The 23,671-nt window shown below is 44.7% G+C and overlaps 1 protein-coding gene across 2 annotated transcripts in view; it reads right to left on the minus strand.

The window, feature by feature from the left end:
- Nucleotides 1-18,538, minus strand: part of LOC126252042 (UDP-glycosyltransferase UGT5-like) — a 59,040-nt gene extending 40,502 nt beyond the window's left edge. The window contains exons 1-2 of one of the 2 annotated variants that reach the window (XM_049952835.1): nt 18,403-18,538; nt 168-372 (exon numbers count right to left, since the gene is read on the minus strand). In XM_049952835.1, coding sequence (XP_049808792.1) covers nt 168-368 — 201 coding nt within the window. In that variant the 5' untranslated portion in view covers nt 369-372; nt 18,403-18,538. Of the gene's footprint in view, nt 1-167; nt 373-7,855; nt 7,868-18,402 lie in introns of those variants that run through there. The other variant, XM_049952836.1, reaches the window with a different exon arrangement.
- Between the last annotated feature and the right edge of the window lie 5,133 nt (nt 18,539-23,671).

Genomic DNA, 23,671 nt, shown 5'->3' on the forward strand with positions numbered 1-23,671 from the left:
TTAAGAAAAGTGCTATTGATAAGAGAGATTTCAGTGAAGACAATAATACGGTGTTAACTGATATAACTAGCATAATGTCATCAATCCATCTCAAAACAAGATGCTACTCTAATTGTTACAGTTTTGTATGTTATGATCTACTTCTAGTTAGTCAAGCAGGTACTTACTCTTATGGGATCAGTGGTCATGAGCGTGACCTGGTGACCTCTCCTGACGAGCTCCAGAGCTATAAGTCGGAATGGCAGCTGGTGGCTGATGGAGGCCGAGGGGATGATGCCCAGAATCCTGGCTGAGTTTGTCATTCGGCCTGCCAGAGACAACAGCAGGACCAGAGAAGCGAAGGTTGTCATGGTGGACATGTCAACCATATACCTGCAAATAAACCGTTCCAACGTAATGCTCCTTACTGATCTATGACAACAAAATACAGAAAATCGAATGACGTATTGATGATCACAGAAAAGGCAAAGAGCAATGATACCGACAAAAGGCGTTCGGTAAATCAGCATAAATATGAACTCCTTGAGAAGAGTCACATTGTTGCCACTATTCAAGACATACATGTAGTGAAGGAGTTCAACAGTCAGATGAGATCTGAATCCGTTGCCAAGGTCAGCAATGCACTGATGCTCACATAGGATGTAGCCAGTTCAAATATTTGTGATGAGTGGGATCAAACTTCACGTTACAGTGGTCAAGCCGTTTGTATGGTGTGTGTAGTTGCGTCGAAAATTGGATTGAGGGCCTGTCAACTGGCAGAAATCAGAATGTGTTTGTAAGAGATAGTAAACTGCAGACACGGAAATAATTTAGGGTGCAGCCCACGAAAGTATGACATGGTCAGTTACTCTTCATTTTACATACACAAAATAATTTTGAGCAATGGAGCCAAACCACGGTGAAGACTCCCATGGATTTTTTTCTTTTTTGGGGCCTTTGTCTGGCTTCAAGGTGGGGTCGGCACTGTTAGTATTGATTTGGCAGTGTTAGTTGGAGAGGGTGGCCGGATGCCCTTCCTGCTGCCACCCTGAAACCTTCGGCACAGAATTAGTGTAACCCAGCTGTCTGTATCTAGTGTAAGCCATGGAATAGTGGGAACATGTTCAAATGTCTGCGAGTCGAATAACTGAGGCGGAACGTGGGAACCAGCCCCAGTATTCACCTAGTGGGATGTGGAAAACCGCCGAAGAACCACATTCAGGCTGGCCGGCATACCGGCCCTCGTTGTTAATCCGCCGGCGGATTCATTCTGGGGCTTGTGCGCCTACTCGAGTGCAGGAAGCAGCGCATTAGCGTTTTCAACTACCCTGATGGGTAGAAGACACTCGTGGATATGAGGAATAAATAACAAGTATCGAACGTATGTTCACAGATACGTGTTACGTAAGCTGGAGACCATGTTTCATCATGCGGTACTTTGCACAGTACATTCCAGTGTATAAGACGGTGCCATGTAGCCTAGAGCTGAAGCTGAAATTACCTGGACATTACAGTCGCAATGTCGACTGCAGGAATCGTTCAAATACGCCGGTTTGCAACAGAATGGCGTAATAGGCAGCACGAATGCGTAATACATATTGAAAGGTTGTCATACTGTCAAAGTTATAGTGATAGAGGCAATGACTCGTCCATTCGGAGTGTACTGTTCAGGGTGATACGTGATAGGGATATTAAAAGGGTGAACTAGGAGTGGTAGCCGAAAAAAATTAGGCAAAATATCAGTGTGGTATAAAAATTGAGATCAGATTCTTATGCTGACAACCGTTATATTATGAACTGTGAACATAACACATTCTCATCCCAAATGCATTACTACACTACTGGCCATTAAAATTGCTACACCAAGAAGAAATGCAGATACGGGTATTCTTTCGACAAATATATTATACTGGAACTGACATGTGATTACATTTTCACGCAATTTGGGTGCATAGATCCTGAGAAATCAGAACCCAGAACAACCACCTCTGGCCGTAATAGCGGCCTTGATACGCCTGGGCATTGAGTCAAACAGAGCTTGGGTGGCGTGTACAGGTACAGCTGCCCATGCAGCTTCAACACGATACCACAGTTCATCAAGAGTAGTGACTGGCGTATTGTGACGACGGCCACCATTGACCACACGTTTTCAATTGGTGAGAGATCTGGAGAATGTGCTGGCCAGGGCAACAGTCGAACATTTTCTGTATCCGGAAAGGCCAATACAGGACCTGCAACATGCGGTCGTGCATTATCCCGCTGAAATGTAGGGTTTCGCAGGGATCGAATGAAGGGTGGAGCCACGGGTCGTAACACATCTGAAATGTAATGTCCACTATTCAAAGTGCTGTCAATGCGAACAAGAGGTGACCGAGACGTGTAACCAATGGCACCCCATACCATCACGCCGGGTGATACGCCAGTATGACGATGACGAATACACGCTTCCAATGTGCGTTCACCGCGATGTCGCCAAACACAGATGCGACGATGATGATGCTGTAAACAGAACCTGGATTGATCCGAAAAAATGACGTTTTGCCATTCGTGCACCCAGGTTCGTCGTTGAGTACACCATCGCAGGCGCTCCCGTCTGTGGTGTAGCGTCAAGGGTAACCGCAGCCACGGTCTCGGAGCTGATAGTCCATGCTGCTGCAAACGTCGTCGAATTGTTCGTGTAGATGGTTGTTGTCTTGCAAACGGCCCCATCTGTTGACTGAGGGATCGAGACGTGGCTGCACGATCCGTTACAGCCATGCGGATAAGATGCCTGCCATCTCGACTGCTAGTGATACGAGGCCGTTGGGATCCAGCACGGCGTTCCGTATTACCCTCCTGAGCCCACCGATTCCATATTCTGCTAACAGTCATTGGATCTCGACCAACGCCAGCAGCAATGTCGCGATACGATAAACCGCAATCGCGATAGGCTACAATCCGACCCTTATCAAAGTCGGAAACGTGATGGTACGCATTTCTCCTCCTTACACGAGGTATCACAACAACGTTTCACCAGGCAACGCCGGTCAACTGCTGTTTGTGTATGAGAAATCGGTTGGAAACTTTCCACAAGTCAGCACGTTGTAGGTGTCGCCACCGGTGCGAACCTTGTGTGAAACCTGTGAAAAGCTAATCATTTCAATGTCACAGCATGTTCTTCCTGTCGGTTATATTTCGCGTCTGTAGCACGTCATCTTAGTGGTGTAGCAATTTTAATGGCCAGTAGTGTATTATTGCCATTATTATTATTAAGAAACATGAAAATAAAGCACGCTGAATGAAGATTTTAACTACAATGAAATGGGTAGCAATGGGGGCTGGTTCCAAATAACTTGAATATAAAACTTAGTCTGGCAGATATGCCTCTGATAACTGACTGATGGGATCACAAGTAAATAAAAGCGTCGGGTAACGAGAGCGAGACAGAAGAAGATACTGTACAACGATGGTACAAGTGCAGTAAGAAATCTGGCGTTGGCTGAGCGACAGCGAAGACAGTGTGAGACCGTTCAAATGGCTCTGAGCACTACGCGACTTAACTTCTGAGGTCATCAGTCGCCTAGAACTTAGAGCTAATTAAACCTAACTGACCTAAGGACATCACACACATCCATGCCCGAGACAGGATTCGAACCTGCGACCGCAGCGGTCGCTCGGCGCCAGACTGAGACCGTTGAAAAGCTGACCGGATAAACAGAGCCGACTGGAGAGGGCGGCGTTATTTCTTGTGAACAGCCTAACTGGTGCAGTTTGCATGAAAATGCTATGAGACGGGGCGGCCATCTGGATGCACTTATAATAACCTTACTTATGCCTTGACCATACTTTTATTTTTTCATCAACCTTACGTGTTTCGACTTCACGTTTTCAAAGGCATTGCTATGTCAGCCATATAAAAACATTAGATACATTGTATTACGTCAACATTCTGGAGCACGAGACAAATGCAAACAAGTTTGCAGCGGCGTAGCAACGCCTTTGAAAGTGACGCAAAGTCGAAATGCATAAGGCTGATGAAAAAATAAAAGTGTGGTCAGGACATAAGTAAGGTTATTAAAAGTGCAACGTAATGGGGCCTCTTGCACCAAATTCTAAAAGAAAGTCTACGTCTACATTGACGTTAAAAGCAAAATGATTTATAAAACAGAATTTTTACACGCTCATTCGACAGAGCGGTTCCAGACTAGTCTAGTGCAATATTTTTTATCGATATGTATCAATAGGGGACAGTAAAACACGAATAATAACCATTACCCCACCAGCAACTGAACACTGCTCCTGCATGGTGGTAGAAGACAGTGCGGGCCAGGGCAGTTCTGTTGCCGCTGGGATGCTGGTTATTCTTCGTGTTTTACTGTCCCCTATTGATACATATCGATAAAACGTATATCGCACTAGTCTAACGTGGGACCACTCTGTCAGAGGTGACGTAAAATTTCACATTAATACTCATTTTGTTTGTACGGGAAAGAAACTGATGCTCTCCGTCCACGTTGGGCGTCGCATAAAAAACTTAACGAGCTCTCTTGATTTGGGTTGACTCCAGCTACATACACTGCAAAAACGAGTTTGCAAATCTCTGCCGAAACATCAGAGAAAATGGGTTCAAAATGGTTCAAATGGCTCTGAGCACTATGGGACTTAACAGCTGCGGTCATCAGTCCCCTAGAACTTAGAACTACTTAAACCTAACTAACCTAAGGACATCACACACATCCATGCCCGAGGCAGGATTCGAACCTGCGACCGTAGCAGTCTCGCGGTTCCGGACTAAGCGCCTAGAACCGCGAGACCACCGCGGCCGGCAGAGAAAATGGGCCTGAGTCTGAGGAGACAGTATATCCCGTAAGTCGCTACAAGGAACGGCGGAGGGTACACCGTATCGATATTAACGATGTTCTTCTGTTCAAACATCTTATGGAAATGCAGCCGATTGGCGGCTTCCACAATCGCCGACATTTCGACTGGTGCACACGCCCCCATTTTCAAAGCGCAAATGCAATGACAGAGAGCTATCCAAGAAAACTTAATACCTCGTTATGGGAGGCTCTCATTAAAATTCTGAAGATAGCAGAGACAAAGTAGAGGGGGCGAAAGTTTACATACAACTAATAGAGAAATCAGACGGCAGTTACAAAAGTTGAAGGTCATGAAAAGGAAACAGTAGTTGAGAATGGAGTGAGCCCAGATGTTCCTCAACCTCTGGAATGAGCAAGCAGTAAAGGAAGCCATAGAAAAATTTGGAAAATAAATAAAATTTCATAGATACGAAATAAAAACTTTGAGGTTTGCGATGACATTCTAATTCTGCAGAGACAGCAAAGTAGATAGAGGATCAGTTGAGCGTAATGGACAGTGGCACGAAACCAGGATGTAAGATCATTAACAAAAGTAAAACAAGGGCAATGGAATGTAGTGGAATTAAACTGAGCAGCGCTGAAGAGATTAGATTAGGAAACAATACACTAAAAGTAGAGTTGATCGAAATTGCTGTTTGGACAGTCATATGACTTGATGAGTGAAGTAGAGAGACTATAAAATGTAGGCTGACAACGGCAAGAAAGGCGTTTCTGAAGAACAGAAATTTGTTAACATCGAATATAAATTTCAGCGTTAAGAAACCTGTTTGGAAGCTGAAATGTAGCCTTGTATTAAATTAAACGTGGACGATAAGTGATTGATAAAAGAAGAGAACAGAAATTTTTAAAATGTGGTTCAACAGAAGAGAGCTGAAGATTAGATGGTAGATCAGATAACTAATGAAGTACTGAACAGAACTGGAGAGAAACCAAATTTGTGGCGTCACTTGAGTAAAAGAAGGAATCGGTGATGGGACGCATTGTGAGACATTAAATAATCTTCAGTTTAGCATTGGAGGGAATTTTGGGGCAAAAATTTCAAAGGAGACGAAGAGACGAGTACAGCAAGAAGGTTCAAATGGATGTGTGGTGCAGTACTTATTCGGAGGTGGAGAGATTTGCACAGGATGTAGTAACATGAAGAGCTGCATTGAATGAGTCTTCCACCCTAAACAAAACAAATGCCGTCCGAACAGATCTTGAAGGCCCGATGGTACCGTCTGGCCACTGTGGTATCCTGAGCCCGTAAGCATCACCGGATGTGGATATGGAGGGCATGTGGTCAGAGGGCTGTAGTATAGCATACATAAAATATAAAATGGTAATCCAGAGGCGGTGCCGTCATTTGTACACAGGTGATACATGTGAAAAGGTTTCTGACGTGTTTGTGGCTACATGATGGGAACTAAGAGACTTTCAATGCGGAATGGTAGTTGGTGCTAGACGCATGAGACACTCCAAATTGTTAGAAAATTCAATATTCCGACATCCACAGCGTCACGAGTGTGCTGAGAATATCAAATTTCAGGCATTATCTCTCACCAAGGACAACCAGTGGCCGACGGCCTTCACTTAACGACCGAGAGCAGCGGCGTTTGTGTGGTGTTGTCAGTGCTAACATACAAGCAACACTGTGTAAAATAACTGCAGAAATCAGTGTGGGATTTACGACAAACGAACGTATTGGTTAGAGAAAGTGGGGGAAATTTGGCGTTAATTGGCTATGGCAGCAAACGACATCGCTTGCAGCGCCTCTCCTGGGCTTCTGGCCATATCAGTTGGACCCTAGATGACTGAAAAGCCATGGCCATGTCTGATGAATCCTGATTTCAATTTGTAAGAGCTGATGGTAGGCTTCGAGTGTGGTGTAGACCCACGAAGTCATGGCCTAAGTTGTCAACTAGGCTCTGTGTAAGCTGGTGGTGGCTCCTTAATGGCGTGGACAGTGCTTACGTGGATCATTGACTGAAAATGGTCTTGTTCGGCCACTTGGAGGCCATTAACTGGTTCATGTATTTCATGTTCCCAAACAACAATGGAAATTTTGTGGATGACAGTGCGCCATATCATGAGGCAACGATCATTCGCGATTGTTTGAAGAACACACTGGACAATTCGAGAGAATGATTTGGCCACACAGATCGCCCAACATGAATCCCACTGAACATTTATGAGACGTAATCGAACAGGTCATTTTGTGCACAGAATCCTGCACTGGCAACACTTTCGCAATTATGGACTGCTATATAGGCAGCATGGCTCAATATTTCTGCAGGGGACTTCCAACGACTTTATGAGTCCATGTCACGTTGAGCTGCTGCACTACACAGAGTAAAAGGAGATCTGGGTTCGGAGTTATTCCATGACTTTTGTCACCTCAGAATTTACACGAGGGACGTTCGTTTCGTTGGAAACTCTATCCCAATAGCTGGAAGAGGTCACCAGAATCTTTTTTCCTATACATCATACTGTGACACAGATATTCTGGCATGCACTGCCAACTATAGGGATAGTTTTATTTAAAAAGCAGTTGAGATTACATTAGCAAGTGACGGAAATTTTCGCTTAAATTATGATTGGAATCTTACTCTCTTGCTAGACAAAAAACAGGGTTAATGTTACTAGCGCACCCCTCAGTAACTAATATTCACTGTTGATAATTTCTGACGTTAGTCATTTTCGTCTGCTTGGTACCTTCAGCTGTTTACAGTGCATAAGCCATATTATGGTTGTTGGTCAGCGTAGCCTCACATACTGAGGTTTTAAATATCCTTGCACAGCGCTCTCTCTTTGAAATTGTGCCTTGAAAATGACGGAGTGTGCACCAGTCCAATTACCGGCGATTGTCAAAGATGTCGCCTAGCTGCCCCTTGAACGCTTATCGCCAGGAGAAACACAAGTTTCACAACAGTGGTATCCTGTACTATTTACACACCGAGCGAGGGAAACATGAGTCCTCATGCCTATGCATGGGTCTTGTTTTCTCATGATCGACTATAGAATTATATTCTTCTTACTGTTAGTGCAGCTGAGACTTGGCAGCATTACTAGGAGATGGAACGTTGACCTCGACGGCGACTGTCCACCAGAGAGAAGGGTGTTGTCAGGAGTGCCCCAGGGAAGTGTGACAGGACCGCTATTACAGTAGAGATTCGATAGTTCCAGGTGAAAGGGAGCGTGACCACCTCGAACCACTGAAAAATTCGATTATCGAAATTTATGTGGGAAAAAGATACAAAACGATGCTGTAAAGAATAAGCAACACCATTAACACTTCACTTGTTTTTTCAATCTTCGACTTCTGTATAGTGTTTCATTTAAGGCTGCGGTTACAGTGGAGTGGCGCCGCACGATCGAAGCAGCGACGCGAGGTGAGCAGAGCAACGATATATGAGCGCGGCGACCAGCGCGATCGAGTGAATTGGGCTGCAGTGAGGCAACACCGGCAGCATTCGCCTGTCGCTGTGGGTAGAAGTGTCCTGTTGTGGGCGCTTGAGTTTCTTTTGTTGTACTGCTGAGAAAGTAGTATCAGTGGAAGCTTCGATAGCAACTGTTTTTACTTGGCGTCCTTTATGGGAACAGCGAAACAACTATTATCGCATACTGATTGTTTTGGACGAGTTATGTGACGAAGTGGCAGCAGAATTACAGAATTTAAGTTCAGTACACGTTTCATTAACCTCTTACATCTTTCATTGTCTTAAAACGAGAGGCGATAATAGATCTGAAGTAGAATAGCTGAAAATTGTGTTTATTATGTGAGAAAATGTTTTCAAAACTATCTCATTTGGACAGCTTCTTTTGAATGTCTGTTAAAGTTTCGTCCTGTATGACAAGTGTCTTGTGTAGAACATGAGGCGTCTCTGTCGCGAAGTGACACTTCTTTTATTATGTTCTTTGGTTTTGCATTCTGTCTTTGTTCGCTCGCGCCATGTTCGACATCTATTTCTGTATTCGCTCTGTTCAGTGTTGAAATAAACGTTAATTCTTACTCTAAAAATGTGGAGACCCCGTCTTCAACGTCGTGCATTCGGCAATTATTTTGTGCTTATTTTCACCAGTAACGGTCTCTGTGTGTCGTCTGACATTGTCTTGAAAATAATGGGTCTACCAGTGTCGTTTTGTGCAAGCACGTCGCACCCTAGCAATTGTGCTTGCGATTTTAATAGTGTTCCTAATGTACAGTTGGTTATAAGTGAACAATTTTCTGCCCCTGCCATGTAAGCGGCCACTTAATCGTTGCCGGTCCAACATGGCCACCGTCAAATGCTACTACACAGCTGGGCCTTCAGCCTGGACAGTGCATGGCGCTCCCCGACATAGTGAACGATATAATCATGTGAAGGACATTGTGTTTCACCCTCCGGTTAAGCAGTCGCCTTCCGGCTGGTTTGATGTGCAGAATCAGTTCGAGAACTGTACTCCGAAAGCTCATACATGTGGGGTTGTACATTCTAACTTGTGTGATATTATTGCACCTCCCCCCCCCCCTCTCCCAGCACACCGTCTCGGCGACACCGGTCGCCTCAGCCTCAGCTGCGCCAGTTGCTGTGACCATCGCTTCATGGTCACATCAAGATCGCTTTCTGCCTGCTCCCCTAATGGCACCAGCCATTTCTTCCACGCCGGTTTTGGGATCAGCCCCCCCACCCCCCCCACCCCTCTTGGCTGTCTCATGACCACCTTCCACTCGCTGTTATAACAGCACTGGCCATTACGACAGTGCTGCGCATGCCTCCAGGCATGCAGTTCGGACTCCTGTTGCCGTCGGTTGCATTGGCCTATGCCTCTTCATATGCTGCTTTCAGCCGCTCCCCCACACAGACCTCAGGCGACGCATCACCCATTGGTAACGCACTGCTGGAATGGCCGATCGGGCCTATGCAATCATTTGTCACCGAAACCACCTGTCAAGGACGATACTGCCTTCGCCTTCTGTTGGCAATCCTGCTTTGCCAGTTCCATGTGCTGCTGCTAGAGGTCAGCATGTGCCTCAGGAGCTCAGCAGTCTGCCAGGAGCTGCCTCCTGGCAGCCTACAGGAGATACCACCTGCGCCCTCCCCACCACAGCCGACCTCACCCGAGCAGCAACCCGAGCGTCCTCGAGCTACAACGCAGCCAGCTGCATACCCCACTCACCCCACAATGCCTCGCCTCCAAGCTTACCCACTTTGCTGATACCATGCAGCCTATGAGGACGCCATTCGTAACTGCTGCAATCTTTGTGTATACCCAAACGACTTTGGCAGGCTACGACATGGACTTGTCGTCGGGCATGCGCTTTCTCGTCGACACCACTCCTGATGCCAGCGTTATCCCAGCTAAGCATGTGGGCAACACGCTTTCTCCTGCTAACCTCACACTGCTCACAGTGAATCACTCTCATATCGCAGTCCTTGGCTCCATCAAGATATCACTTTGTCTGTCCCTGGGCGCGACATTTCCTTGGAACTTCCACGTCGACGATGTGGACGAACCTGTGATCGGGTTGGACTTTCTACACCATTACGAGCTTTTGCTGGACCTACAGGCTGCTCCGCTCTGCCACGTGTCTGGTACTACCATTCTGTGCTCGAACAGGTGTAATACGTCCTTGCTCTCAGCGTCCTTGCCCAGGCTTTCCACATGTGCTACTCTCCTCGAGGATATTATTGCTTGCCTCTCTGATTTATCAGACATCTGCTAGCAGATCGACAAACTACACACTCATGATGTAGAGTTACACTCCCGCATTGCTACCGCCTCTGCTGAATTGGCTCATGCATGGATTACCTATGCTGCCTCTCTGCAGCGCCACTCCTGTCAATGCAGCCTCCCTCTCCTACGGTGTCTTTGCTCTGCTTCACTCTTGTACTGAGATGCACCTTTCCTGCTGCCAGTTCCTTGCGGACACAGTTGGACCTACAGGACACACCTACACCCACTTCACGGGATCCTTCACATGGTGTGGCCATCACACCACACCCACTGTCGCCATCTCTTGCCAAGGACCCGCCCACATCACTCTGGCCCGGCTCAGATGTCCATGTTCCCACTTTGCGGGATCACTCACTTTCCGTGGATACTGCACCACATGCTCCACCATCACCTAACTGCTCGTGTCCCCCCTCTCGCCCCACCACACATACCTCCCTTCGTGGGTCTCGGTAATCAGCAATGGCACCTGCTGCCAAATCCACATTACGGATGGCCCACCCACATGTCACAAAGCTCGACACCTTAATGCTTCGAAATTGTTGTGAGCGAAAGAGATAGCTCAGGATTTACTGGCTTCGGGTGTACTCCCACTTTCTGACAGCAGCTGGTCCTCCCCCATCCATCTGGTGGCTAAGAAAGATGGTTCACTCCGCATGTGCAGCAACTACAGGACCCTTAATGTTAGGACTATTATAGACAGCTATCCAATTCCTCATACACAGGATTTCACAACCGTTACTGTATGGCTCGAAGTTCTTTTCTGTCTTGGACTGTTTGAAGGCATATTACCAAATTCCAATGCACCCACCGGACATTCTGAAAACCGCGATCATTATGCCTTTCGGCCTTTTCTAATGCTGATTCATGCCCTATGGTTTAAAAAACGCTGCACAGGTGTGGAAACGTGTCATTGATTCGATTTTGCTGTTACAACCTTTCAATTTTGCCTATCTGGATGACATACTTATCTTTTCCTCGTCTGCAGAGGAACACCAATTTTCCCTTGTTGCAGTTTGTGCAGCTCTTGCGGCCAATGATGTGGTTATTAACCATGACAAATTACAGCCCTGTTCCATATCTGTTACTTTCCTTGGCCATAAGGTCTTGGCCAGTGGCCTCCGCCCTACTGACTCACAAATCGCGAACATCCTCGCTCTGCTTCTCCCCAAGGATTATGCACAACTACACCGTTTCCTGGGGATGGTGAACTTTTATCGGCGACATATACCTTGGGCTGCCTCCATCCAGTCGGCATTAACTGATGCCCACTCCAGTAAAAATACAACTGGACTGGACTAGGCCCATGCTGGACACTTTTGACAATTTGAAATTGGCCATCGCGCAGGCTATCAGTCTTGTGTGTTCTGACCCTAAGGCGCGGATTTCTTTCACTACCGACGTTAGCGAGTCGGTGGTAGGTGCTGTCCTCCAATAGCACACTGCAGACTCAAAGCAGCCTCTCCGTTTCTTCTCAAAAAAGCTTACAAGGAGTCAGTGTAAATGGTCGGCCTTCGACCGCGAGCTCCTCGCAGTTTATGAGGCAGTCAAACATTTCAGGAGCGACGAAAGAGGACGCACTTTTACCATCTATTCTGATCATAAACCTCTTGTTGATTCGTTCCGCAACCCGGCGAAAGATCTCCCACCACGCCACTTCTAGCACATGGACTTTATTTACCAACATTCTTAGGACGCTTGTTACATCTGCGGTGTGGAAAACATAGTTTCCGACTACCTCTCCCACATTTCGATGATCTCTGCCACTGTTGAACTTAGAAGAACTGGAGCGGCTTCAGGTTGAAGATGCGGACACACAATGTCTGCTCTCGGACGACGGATCTTCGCTCATCATCAAACTATTGCCCTGCACAAGTCGTCAGTTTCTATCATCTCTGAAGTTTCTACTGGTTTTCCCTGTCCTTCATGTCTTCACCTCTTTGATGTGTGATTTTCGACGCATTACTTAATCTTGCTCACCCCAGAATGTGGGCAACAGCACGCCTCATAACCGAACGTTTCATCTGGCTGGGCATGAGGCATGATTGCCTCTCGTTGTCATGTGAATGTGTTCCTTGTCAATGCAGCAAAGTGAACAGACATGCGCAGCCACCTTCAGGACAGTTCGACGTCCCCAGGGGATGCCTTCGCCATGTGCACATTGACATAGTTGGTCCTCTTCCCCCTTCCGAGGGATACAAATACAACCTTTCCATGATCGACTATATCACCCATTGAGTTGAGGCAGTACCCCTGATGGACATTACGGCTGAGACAATCACTCGTGCGTTCATTTCGGCATGGGTGGCTAGATTCGGTTGCCCCTTGTCGCTTACCACGGACCAGGGCCGCCAGTTCGAGTCATCGCTTTTCACTCACCTGTGTGAGCGAAATTTCACACGACTGCATACCATCCACAGGCCAATGAACTATTGGAGCAATGGCACAGAATGTTAAAAGCTGCACTCATGTGCCACGGCTGGCTTTGGTCTGAGTCTCTGCCTTGGGCATTGCTGGTAATCCGCTCCGCGCGCAAGGAGGACCTCAATGCTTCGTTGACGGAGGTCCTGTATGCTGAACTGCTCATCCTGCCTGCCAAATTCGTCGAGGACACTTCTCGGATGGATGCTACCATGTCAGCCTTTGTTGAAAGAGTGTATGCTCACATGGCCCACCTTTGCCCGCATTCACCCGCCTTCACCCACCTCTACCTCGCGCTCATAAGGACTTGCAATCTTCCGATTTCATCATATTATGAGATGACTCTGTTCATGAGGCTCTACAACCTCCGCACTCTGGCCTGCACCATGTAATACGCCACGGGGTCAATACAATCGTGATTCTGAACAAAGGCCGCCCAAGTACAGTTTCGGTACAACGTTTAAAGCCTGCACGGTCCCTCCCGGAGCCACTCCTCGCCGCTCCCTGTTGACCTGCCTCCGCCAACACCTCGTCTCGCCACCGCCTGTGCAGCTGTCTGCTGCACGAGAACATGGACGATGACGAGCCTGAGCACCACACTTCGCACACCAGGCACCACCTCCACCCACCATGCTGGCATGAAGATTTTTTTTGTGGATGTGTGCTAGCTCCACCATGCTGTGCTCCGCACTGCTGGTGGGACGGGGGAGGCGCCTCTGTGGCGTCTCTGACGCGAAGTGACTCTTCTTTTATTATGTTCTTTGGCTCTGCATCCTGTCTTTGTTCGCTTGCGCCGTGTTCGACATCCATATCTGTATTCGCCCTGCTCAGTGTTGAAATAAATATTAATTCTTACTCTGAAAGTGTTATTATGGTTCTACGCCACGTAATACCCACAAACGCTTGACGTCTCCTGTATGTTGCTCATCGACACTCAGGAACCCTGGTTGGTCAATGACAGTGCTGTGGAGATCATGTATATTTAAGAGTGTCGTCAGCAAATTCTGGTGAACTGGCTCCCAAAATATGCTCGACTTAGTGCTCATTATTCCAAAAGCACATGTACCCTTGTAAGAGATGCTTCATAGGATTTCTTACAAGAATTTCAATTTACGTCAGTTCTCACGCCAGTCACCAATAGTAACTTCGCTGACACATTTTTCGAGAGCAAGTTTCCTTATTGTTTTTCCTTTCTCAACTCATTTCAGTGTTTCTAACTTAACATCCACATTCGCGAATTCCCTTTCCTTTGTTACAACACTCGTTTTTAGGTGTACAAACACAATCAATCAATATAGAAAATGAAACAACAGAGTGCTGTACTGACAATGAAAAATCCAAAACAGCGCTTTTAACAAAAGTTTTTCTTGTGCTATGAGTGAATGGAGGAAACATATCTGGGGTCACTACACTGTACAGAAGTGTTTTTTTTTTTTTTTTTTTTTTTTTTTTTTTTTTTTTACGAGCTCAGATATATAGGAAACTCGTAATTCCAAGACTCGAAATATCGAGACTCTACTGTATTCTCTCTACACAGAAATGATATGACGGGCTGTGTGAGCAGCTGTCTGTGGCTGTTTGTTGATGAACTGCGATGTATGAGCAGGTGTCGTCATTGAGTGATACAAGATGACTTAGACAAAATTACGAGTTGGTGCTATCTGTAGTTGTAAAGAAAATGTAATTTAATGCAGATGAGTAGGAAAAACAATCCTGTAATGTTTGAATAAAGAATTAGTAATTTGCCACTTGACTCAGTTATGTCAGTTAAATATCAAGAGGAAATGTTCAGAGCGTTATGAAATGGAATGGTATGTTAGGACTGTAGTAGGGAAGGAATAGCCAACTAAGGTTTATTTGGAGAGTTTTAGGAAAGTGTGGTTCACTTTATAAAGGAGACTGCATGTAGGAAACTGTTATGACCCATTCTTGAGTACTGCTTGAGTGTTTAGGATCTCCACCAGCTCGGGTTACTGGGTGAGACTGAAGCAACTTGGAGCCGGGATGCTAGGCTTGTGACCGATAAGTTTGAGCAACACATGAGTGTTACGGAGATCCCTCTGAGCACAAATGGGAATCCCTGGAAGGAAGGCGGTGTTCTGTCCGTGGAACCCTACTGAGAAAATTTAGACAATTGGCATTTGAAGCTGACTGCAGAACTGTCTTACTGCCGCAAACGGACATTTCACGTATTATAAGAGAGATTATGACTCGTACGGAGGCATATAGACTGTAGATTTTCCCTCTCTCTATTTGCTAGTGGCACTGGTAAATGGAATTGGCATTGGTAAAACATACTCTTCACCAAGCACCGTATGGTGGCTTGCGGACTGTGTGTGTAGATGTAGATATAGATGTTGGCAACTCAATTGTCGACCATTCATTTCCTGGTACAGCACTGAATCATGTCACTTTATTTTACAGATCAGTCTTGATCACATACATTTTTACAATTCACTATAGTGAAAACTTCAAATGCCGATTGTCTAAATTTTCCCAATAGCGTTACATGGAAAGAACACTGCCTTTCCTCCAGGGCTTCCCATTTGTGCTCAGAGGCATCTCCGTAACACTTGTGTGTCACTCAAACCTATCGGTCCCAAACCTAGCAGCCCGGCTCCGAGTTGCTTCTGCCTCATCCATTAACCTGACCTGGTGGAGATCCTAAACACTCGAGCAGGATGTAAGAATGGGTCGTAACAACAGTTTTCAATATGCAGTCTCCTTTATAAAGTGAACCACACTTTCCTAAAACTTTCCCAATAAACCGTAGTTGGCTCTTCCTTCCCTACTACAATCCTAACATCTTGTTCCATTTCATAACGCTTTCACTATAGTGAAATTTAAAAATTTATGTGATCAAGGCGGACCTGTAAAATAAAGTGCCAAAAATATGATCACGGACTCATTTTCAGACTTTATGTCTTCAATTGATAAACTGAATAATGTGTCTAAATTCAACCTATATTCTTTTAACTAGAGCTAATATTACGAATAATTCAATTGTAAGTTGTAACTCTGATGACTGAATTAATTTTTAAAATCCAGGACGATCTTTTCATGTGCAAGCTACAGCTGCTCTTATTTTCAAGTTAGAAGCTTTCAGTTTTAATCAACTATCCAGCAATGGGAAAGTCGGTTACTGTTGAAGAATGTAGCTAGCCGTGCACTCTAGCGCTCGTCTCCTAATGCGAACGTTGTGGTTACAGTTAGGCCAAGTCTCGCTGGATAACAAAAAAATTTCAGCCAGTTCTATTTTTTATTTCTCTTTCAGGCCCCTCGGCGTTACTGCTGCTGGTGGTTGGTAGACCGTATAAGCAGCTGATGATAAGTGACGAAACTGATTTCTTTTAAGTTTGCGACCATTGTTTCTATTTATTGCACAAGACAGAAGCATCCTAAATTAGCGAGCTAACAACAAAAATTGCTGCCAATGTACTTGTATGTTTCTGTCAGTTATTTTTATAAATTGTCCCTGGAATTGATTATTTTTTTCTTGTAGATAACAACCATCGTCTTTAAAGAGTTAAATTAACTTCATGTGTGTCTCTTATACGGGGTGTTCAAAAAGTCTATCCGCAGCGCTGTATGATTGTTGGCCACGCGTGCCGTTTGTTCGGCGCTCGTGAAACTTTGTTTGCCTGCCTGGATTACTTCCCTTCAAGGTGGACATTCTGTACCCATTCATAGGAGAACTTGTGTTAAAAGAAATACTGTACGGTTATTTTCAACAAGATGGTGCAACCGTGCATACAGCTCTCGTTTCAATGTCACTGCTTGCCGATGTTTCTGGTGATCGTATAATTCCACATGGACTTTGGCCTCCACGATCGCCTGACCTAACAACATCTGACTTTTTCTTCTGGGGTGCAGCGAAAGCAACTGTCTATAAAAACAGTCCAAAATCCATCGATGAATTGAAAACTACAATATCTACTTTCACAGTTTCTGTTACAGAAGGAATGTTACAGCTTGTTTCGAAACGTGATGAAACGAATTTAATTGTATATTCAACGACAGGGGAGAGGGGGGGGGGGGGGTCATTTTCAACATTTAATGTGAACATATGTAAGTAAAAATGAATATTCAGTAAATTGATAACTTGTGTTTCACTGAGTTTCATTTTGGTACATTCACTGCGGCATACGGCACGCGGGGCTAACCATGATACGACACTGCGGAGAGACTTTTTGAACACCCCTTACAAGTAAAAAATAGAAACAGAAAATAATAATAATTCCAACTAGGAACTATCATTATAAGATGGCAGATCGTCGACTGTTAAGCTAGAGAGCCCACAAAAAATATTTTCGTCTCTGGTAGTATGCATTATATCCTTCGATAATGGCAGTGCATTTGTTAATTTAATCGATGAAGGGAAATGAAAGGCCATTTCTACCCTGTATAGGACGCAAATGTCTCACTTCATAATGCCCCAAACATAGTCTAAAAAACTGTCTCGTATATAGTAGTAACTCATAGGCCGTAGTACGTGGTAGTGATTTCTACAGCCAAATTTTGTGGTGTTAAATGTATGTATCACACGGAAACTGTAATCATTAACTAAAGGGAAAAAGGCGTGTTCAGAACTATACAATCAACCATCTTTCTGCACAGCATGCGTGAGTGTAACAGAAAAGGAATCACACGACTTTGCTGAAAGGATACTCTGCAATAAAAAGCAGAGGAGGGGAGTGACAAATTCATATCTAGCTTATAACACTAATTGCAGTACTATAAGAAACTATGACAGAAGACCTAGGCTAAAATAACAAATCGAATATTTTTAACGTTCACAAGCATTAATAACAGAACACTGAATGAACAAATAAAAAACAACACTGTAGTGAACTACACAGAGATATGGAGTAAATTAACAGCAATTCCACTTGTTAGGTTATGGCTTGCAATGTCCTCTGAGCAACAGCAAATCTCCGACTGTTTCCTTCACTCTAGAAGTGCTGAGTTATTCTTTCCCGCAGGTGATTACTGAGCGGTAGTATGGAGGCAGGGGTTGGTATTACGAATAAATTCACCACTGACTCGTTTGCAGAGTAACTACAGTAGGCGTACATCGGGTACAGTATACGGTTGAGAAATCTTGAGAAATGAGCGTTGTTTCTCTAGCTTCAGGAAGCACACAGTAAATAGACAATCAGCGCAACGGAATGATCTGACAGCTCATTTGGCAAGCGCTCATAAACAAGCTGCGCCGGCCGCGGTGGTCTCGCGGTTCTAGGCGCGCAGTCCGGAACCGTGCGACTGCTACGGTCGCAGGTTCGAATCCTGCCTCGGGCATGGATGTGTGTGATGTCCTTAGGTTAGTTAGGTTTAAGTAGTTCTAAGTTCTAGGGGACTGATGACCACAGCAGTTGAGTCCCATAGTGCTCAGAGCCATTTGAACCATAAACAAGCTGCACGTGATGTAATGAAGTAAAGAGCACTGCACCTGCTTGTATGACGGCGGTATCAGGAGTTGAAGAGCTTTGCGCTTGATTACGACAGTTGTGTCAACATAGGCTCTGAAATGGCCTCTGGAGCAACTGGCTGCAACATGCACACGTTCAGCCATTTATACCGCGCTGAATGAACTTGCCAGACAACGTATCCGGCGACGTAAAAAACGCGGGGTTCCTTGCTATCACAAGCCGGTAATCTTATCGACTCACACAAGACGTCACTTAGATACATATATCTTTGGCTGGTTTGCGTATCGTCACCATGACGTGGCGAATATTAACATCCGTGTTTGGACCACGGCCTCTCATCCCGGATGTTTTAAATGTAAACTGGCGACGAACTCACGATGATATTATTAGTTAGTTAGTTGGTTGCGTGTTCCATTGGTCAATCGCACGGTACAGTAGCCGTTATGATGTGGAACGTGTCAAGTGCACAAGCAATGCACATATTTATTCCTATTCAAGAATTCATCTATGGTATAGAAGGACTTGTCAAGGAGATATGATTTTAATTTATTTTTGAAGCTATTACTGCTGCCTGTCAGAGATTTTATCTCATCTGGTAATTTCTCGAAAATTTTTGTAGCAGCATATTTTACCCCTTTCTGTGCCAAAGATAGATTGAGTAAAGGAGAGTGTCTGAACTGACACCCGAGCGGCATGGAAGTCCGTAGTCTCCCAGCGCAACATCTGGAGCAGAATCTGCGGCAAGATCCCGCAGTTGTTCCCAGCACTGGAGTAAAACTTAGTCCACGGTGTTCACAAGAGCACTGCACTGAGAAACCACACAACCTACGAGTGTCGCATGTAACACAAACTTTTATCGGCGTCTCCAGTTTTATATCTGTGACCACAAGGGGGAGAACACTTATTGCAGTGCCACCGGTAATGATGAACAACAGTTTATTAGGTTTGCAAACATGGAAGATGAGCTCTAGGGAAACAAAGAGTCATTGCTTGATGATAGTAACAAAACAGACACATCTAGATAACAAGAAATAAGTTTATACCGCATCCACCAATAAAAAGGTCCAGAATTTAGGTTTAATCACTGAAGTACGATTATTTCATAGCGTTCTGAAGCATTACTTTAAAGGAAGTCTTCTTTTTAAATACAAACAAATGTTTCAAAGTGGTTTTCTTGCGCGAATGTGCGCACTTTCCTGAAGGAAATTTTTCATGTTATCTTTGAAAGGCCGGCCGGGGTGGCCGAGCGGTTCTAGGCACTACAGTCTGGAACCGTGCGACCACTATGGCCGCAGGTTCGAATCCTGCCTCGGGCATGGATGTGTGTTTAAGTAATTCTAAGTTCTAGGGGACTGATGACCTCAGAAGTTAAGTCCTATGGTGCTCAGAGGCATTTGAACCATTTTTGTCTTTGAAAAACGTAATAAAACCTGTATGAACTTTGAATTCACATCAACGATACAAGAGAACCGGAGGAATTGTGATTTCAAATATTTCATACGAAATGTAAGCGAAGAGCGAAGCTCCTCTCAGCAAACTGTACTTTTTTTTCTTTCGTCTCTATCGAACTGAGCAGACGTATTTTATGTAAGTCTCTCTCTATACTGGAATTATTTTTGATTTATAATTAAATATATTAAAGATGTGTTATATTTATGTTTCACTTAAAAGTAAGTGTAATCACCGCAATTATTAAGTTGTAAATGAGTCTGATTTTTTGTAGTATTTATTTCAGAAAAGCTAGCTGGAATGCGAGTTAAGCAGAGAGATGCAATGTGCCGAATGCAATTCGCGTTCAGCCATTGATTTCATTGCGCGTCCCTGAGGTCGTTTGCGGATCATTTAACAGTGACTTGCGATCATTTTGAGCGAGCACAAATTACGTATGATCTGGCCATTGTCTCACAACTGTGAATCTGCTGCTCTCTCCTGTCAGATAGAGGCCACAGAACTGATAGTGGTTTTAAATTACTACGACTCGTAAATGGTAAAAAGTTCAGGAGTCAATTTATTTTGAAATCAAGGGATTCTTCTTAGATGCGTGTCAGGTGCAATAGGAAGAATGCGCGAGGAACTATACCCTTTTGCTAATTTGATTTTCATAAATTCTGTCATTTTGTTCAAATACCGGAGTCAATAACAGATCATTCTGGCACCCAACGGGGGGCGTCGGACACAAAATTTTGTACGTCTAATGTATGTTGTATTTTCATTTTCATGTACCCAACCAACTGGAAGGCAAATCTTATGGGAAGTTATTGTTGTCCATTGATGTTACACGGACACGTATCTGCAAGGATAATTTATTGTCGACACAACAACAAACTGTAAAGAAAAGGTAAGGGCTCCAGTACAGCTAGCTCCCCTCAGCATGTTCCACAACTTCTCAAAATTCGAGTATTTAATGTTTGGCTCATAGCTTAAAGATTACGAAAACCAGTTTATTGCCTTTTAGTTGTAAGTTATACAAAACATAGTTAAAATTGAAGTTGTCCAGCATGGCCACTACAAAGCAACGCAGCGGAAGGTGGAGCGCTAACCACTCTTGTGTCTTTTAAATGAGCGACCATCTTGTCGTATTAGATTACGTAATATTGTTGCGGCGCATACGCTTTTAAGTGTACCGTGGATTCAGCCATTAGCCGTTTTTTCATTTTGCAAATACTATTGAAATTCAGTGATACATTTTAACACTCCGATGCTGGTGCTGGATCGCACAGATAAACTAGGTAGTGTTTCTGTCCCTACGTCTCAACGCCTGCGATGTTATTTACCCCCTCTCGTCTATCCCCCTGACTCGGGCATTCACAACAGGCGATAGTGTACATCCGCAAGATGTTTCAAATGGCTCTGAGCACTATGGGACTTAACTTCTGAGGTCATCAGTCCCTTTGAACTTAGAACTACTTAAACCTAACTAACCTAAGGACAACACACACATCCATGCCCGAGGCAGGATTCGAACCTGCTACCGTAGCGGTCGTGCGGTTCCAGACTGTAGCGCCTAGAACCGCTCAGCCATCTCGGCCGGCCATCCGCAAGAGCAACACCTTAGCTACAGAGGAGCGACGGATAGCACAGATACCACGCCAGCACCCCCGTAAGTATTCTTGATTCATTGAATTTTCCTCATTATAATGTCTCTTTGTGTTTTAAAGTTGGCCGGCCGGTGTGGCCGAACGGTTATAGGCGCTTCAGTCTGGAACCGCGCGATCGCTACGGTCGCAGGTTCGAATCCTGCCTCGGGCATGGATGTGTGTGATGTCCTTAGGTTAGATAGTTTTAAGTAGTTCTAAGTTCTAGGGGACTGATGACCTCAGATGTTAAGTCCCATAGTGCTCAGAGCCATTTGAACCATTTTTTGTTTTAAAGTCAAGCATTCTGTATGTGAAGTGGAAATTACTATTGTGCACTTATATAATAGAAACTGGTACTGGATCTCTTCGATCCAGTGCCAGCATTTGCGTTCTAGTCTTCCTCGTTCCTTTACAATGGTCTTAACTACCCTTTTTATTTTTATTTTGTTCTGCAACTATAGAATGTTAACATTGTTTACAGGTCTGTTATTTGTCTGGACATGGCCTCAAATGAAATTCGGGATACACACAATCCAGAAGTTACAGATTTTCAACAAATTTTGTTTGATGACAGCGACGACGAGGGCAAATATGCCGCACACAGGGCTCATATTCTCGATTTGGGAGACAAAGAGATCGATATTGACGCCTCAGAAAGCATAGAAGAAAGAGACGGCTCAGAGACCGAACAGAGTGACACAGACGTAAGTTCAGGTGAGGAAGATGGCGATGTGTATCGTTGTTATAGGAAGATAGGAAAGAAAATAATCGATTCATTTGATTGGAAAAAGACACCATACACAAATCATAGGGGGCTGGCCGGAGTGGCCATGCGGTTCTAGGCGCTACAGTCTGGAGCCGAGCGACTGATGACCTCAGAAGTTAAGTCGCATTTGAACCATTTTTGAACAAACCATAGGGAAACCCAAAAACGCGACCTTCTCCGCATAAGGCTTTCTGGAATCACTGAGAAAGCAAAAAATACTGAAGAAATTTCAGAAACATGGGAATGCTTATTCGACCAGGTAATGCTGGAAATGACTGTAAAGTACATCAACCAATATATTGAAATTATTCGAAGCAATTACCAGCGAGAACGAAACGCTCACTCAAAGGACACAGTAGAGATAAAAGCCTGCATTGGACTTCTGTACATAGCTGGAATTCACATGACGGGAAGTATTTGTGGGATTCCAAAGGGTTCGGTTGATCATGAGTGAGTACAGGTTTCGTTTACTGTTACAAGCTCTGCGATTCGATGATAGATAATCACGTAGTGAAAGCTGAGTAGTGGACCGCCTGGCGCCAATTCGACATTTATTTCAAAAGTTTGTGAAGTACTGCCAATCTTGTTACGCTGTAGGCCAAAACGTCACCAGTGACGAGAAACTCGAGGCCTCCAGAGGACGTTGCTCTTTTATCCAATATACACGATGGTCCATTGATAGTGACCAGGCCAAATATCTCACGAAATAAGCGTCAAACGAAAAACTACAAAGAACGAAACTTGTCTAGCTTGAAGGAGGAAACCAGATGGCGCTATCGTTGGCCCGCTACATGGCGCTGCCATAGATCAAACGGATATCATCTGCGTTTTTTAAAATAGGAACCCCCATTTTTTATTACATATTCGTGTGGTACGTAAAGAAATATGAATGTTTTAGTTGGACCTCTATTTTAGCTTTGTGATAGATGTCGCTGTAATAGTCACAAACGTATAAGTACGTGGTATTAAGTAACATCCCGCCAGTGCGGACGGCATTTGCTTCGTGATACATTACCTGTGTTAAAATGGACCGTTTACCAATTGCGGAAAAGGTCGATATCGTGTTGATGCATGGCTATTGTGATAAAAATGCCCAACGGGCGTGTGCTATGTATGCTGCTCGGTACCCTGGAGGACATGATCCAAGTGTCCGGACCGTTCGCCGGAAAGTTACGTTACTTAAGGAAACAGAAAGTGTTCAGCCACATGTGAAACATCAACCACGACCTGAAACAAATGATGATTCCCAAGTAGGTGTTTTAGCTGCTGTCGAGGCTAATTCGCGCATCAGTAGCAGACAAATTGCGTGAGAAACGGGAATCTCAAAAACGTCGGTGTTGAGAATGCTACATCAACATCGATTGCACACGAACCATATTTCTATGCACCAGGAATTGCATGGCGATGACTCTGAACGTCGTGTACAGTTCTGCCACTGTGCATAAG

This window comes from Schistocerca nitens, chromosome 4 (assembly GCF_023898315.1).
Source record: "Schistocerca nitens isolate TAMUIC-IGC-003100 chromosome 4, iqSchNite1.1, whole genome shotgun sequence".
NCBI lineage: Eukaryota > Metazoa > Arthropoda > Insecta > Orthoptera > Acrididae > Schistocerca > Schistocerca nitens.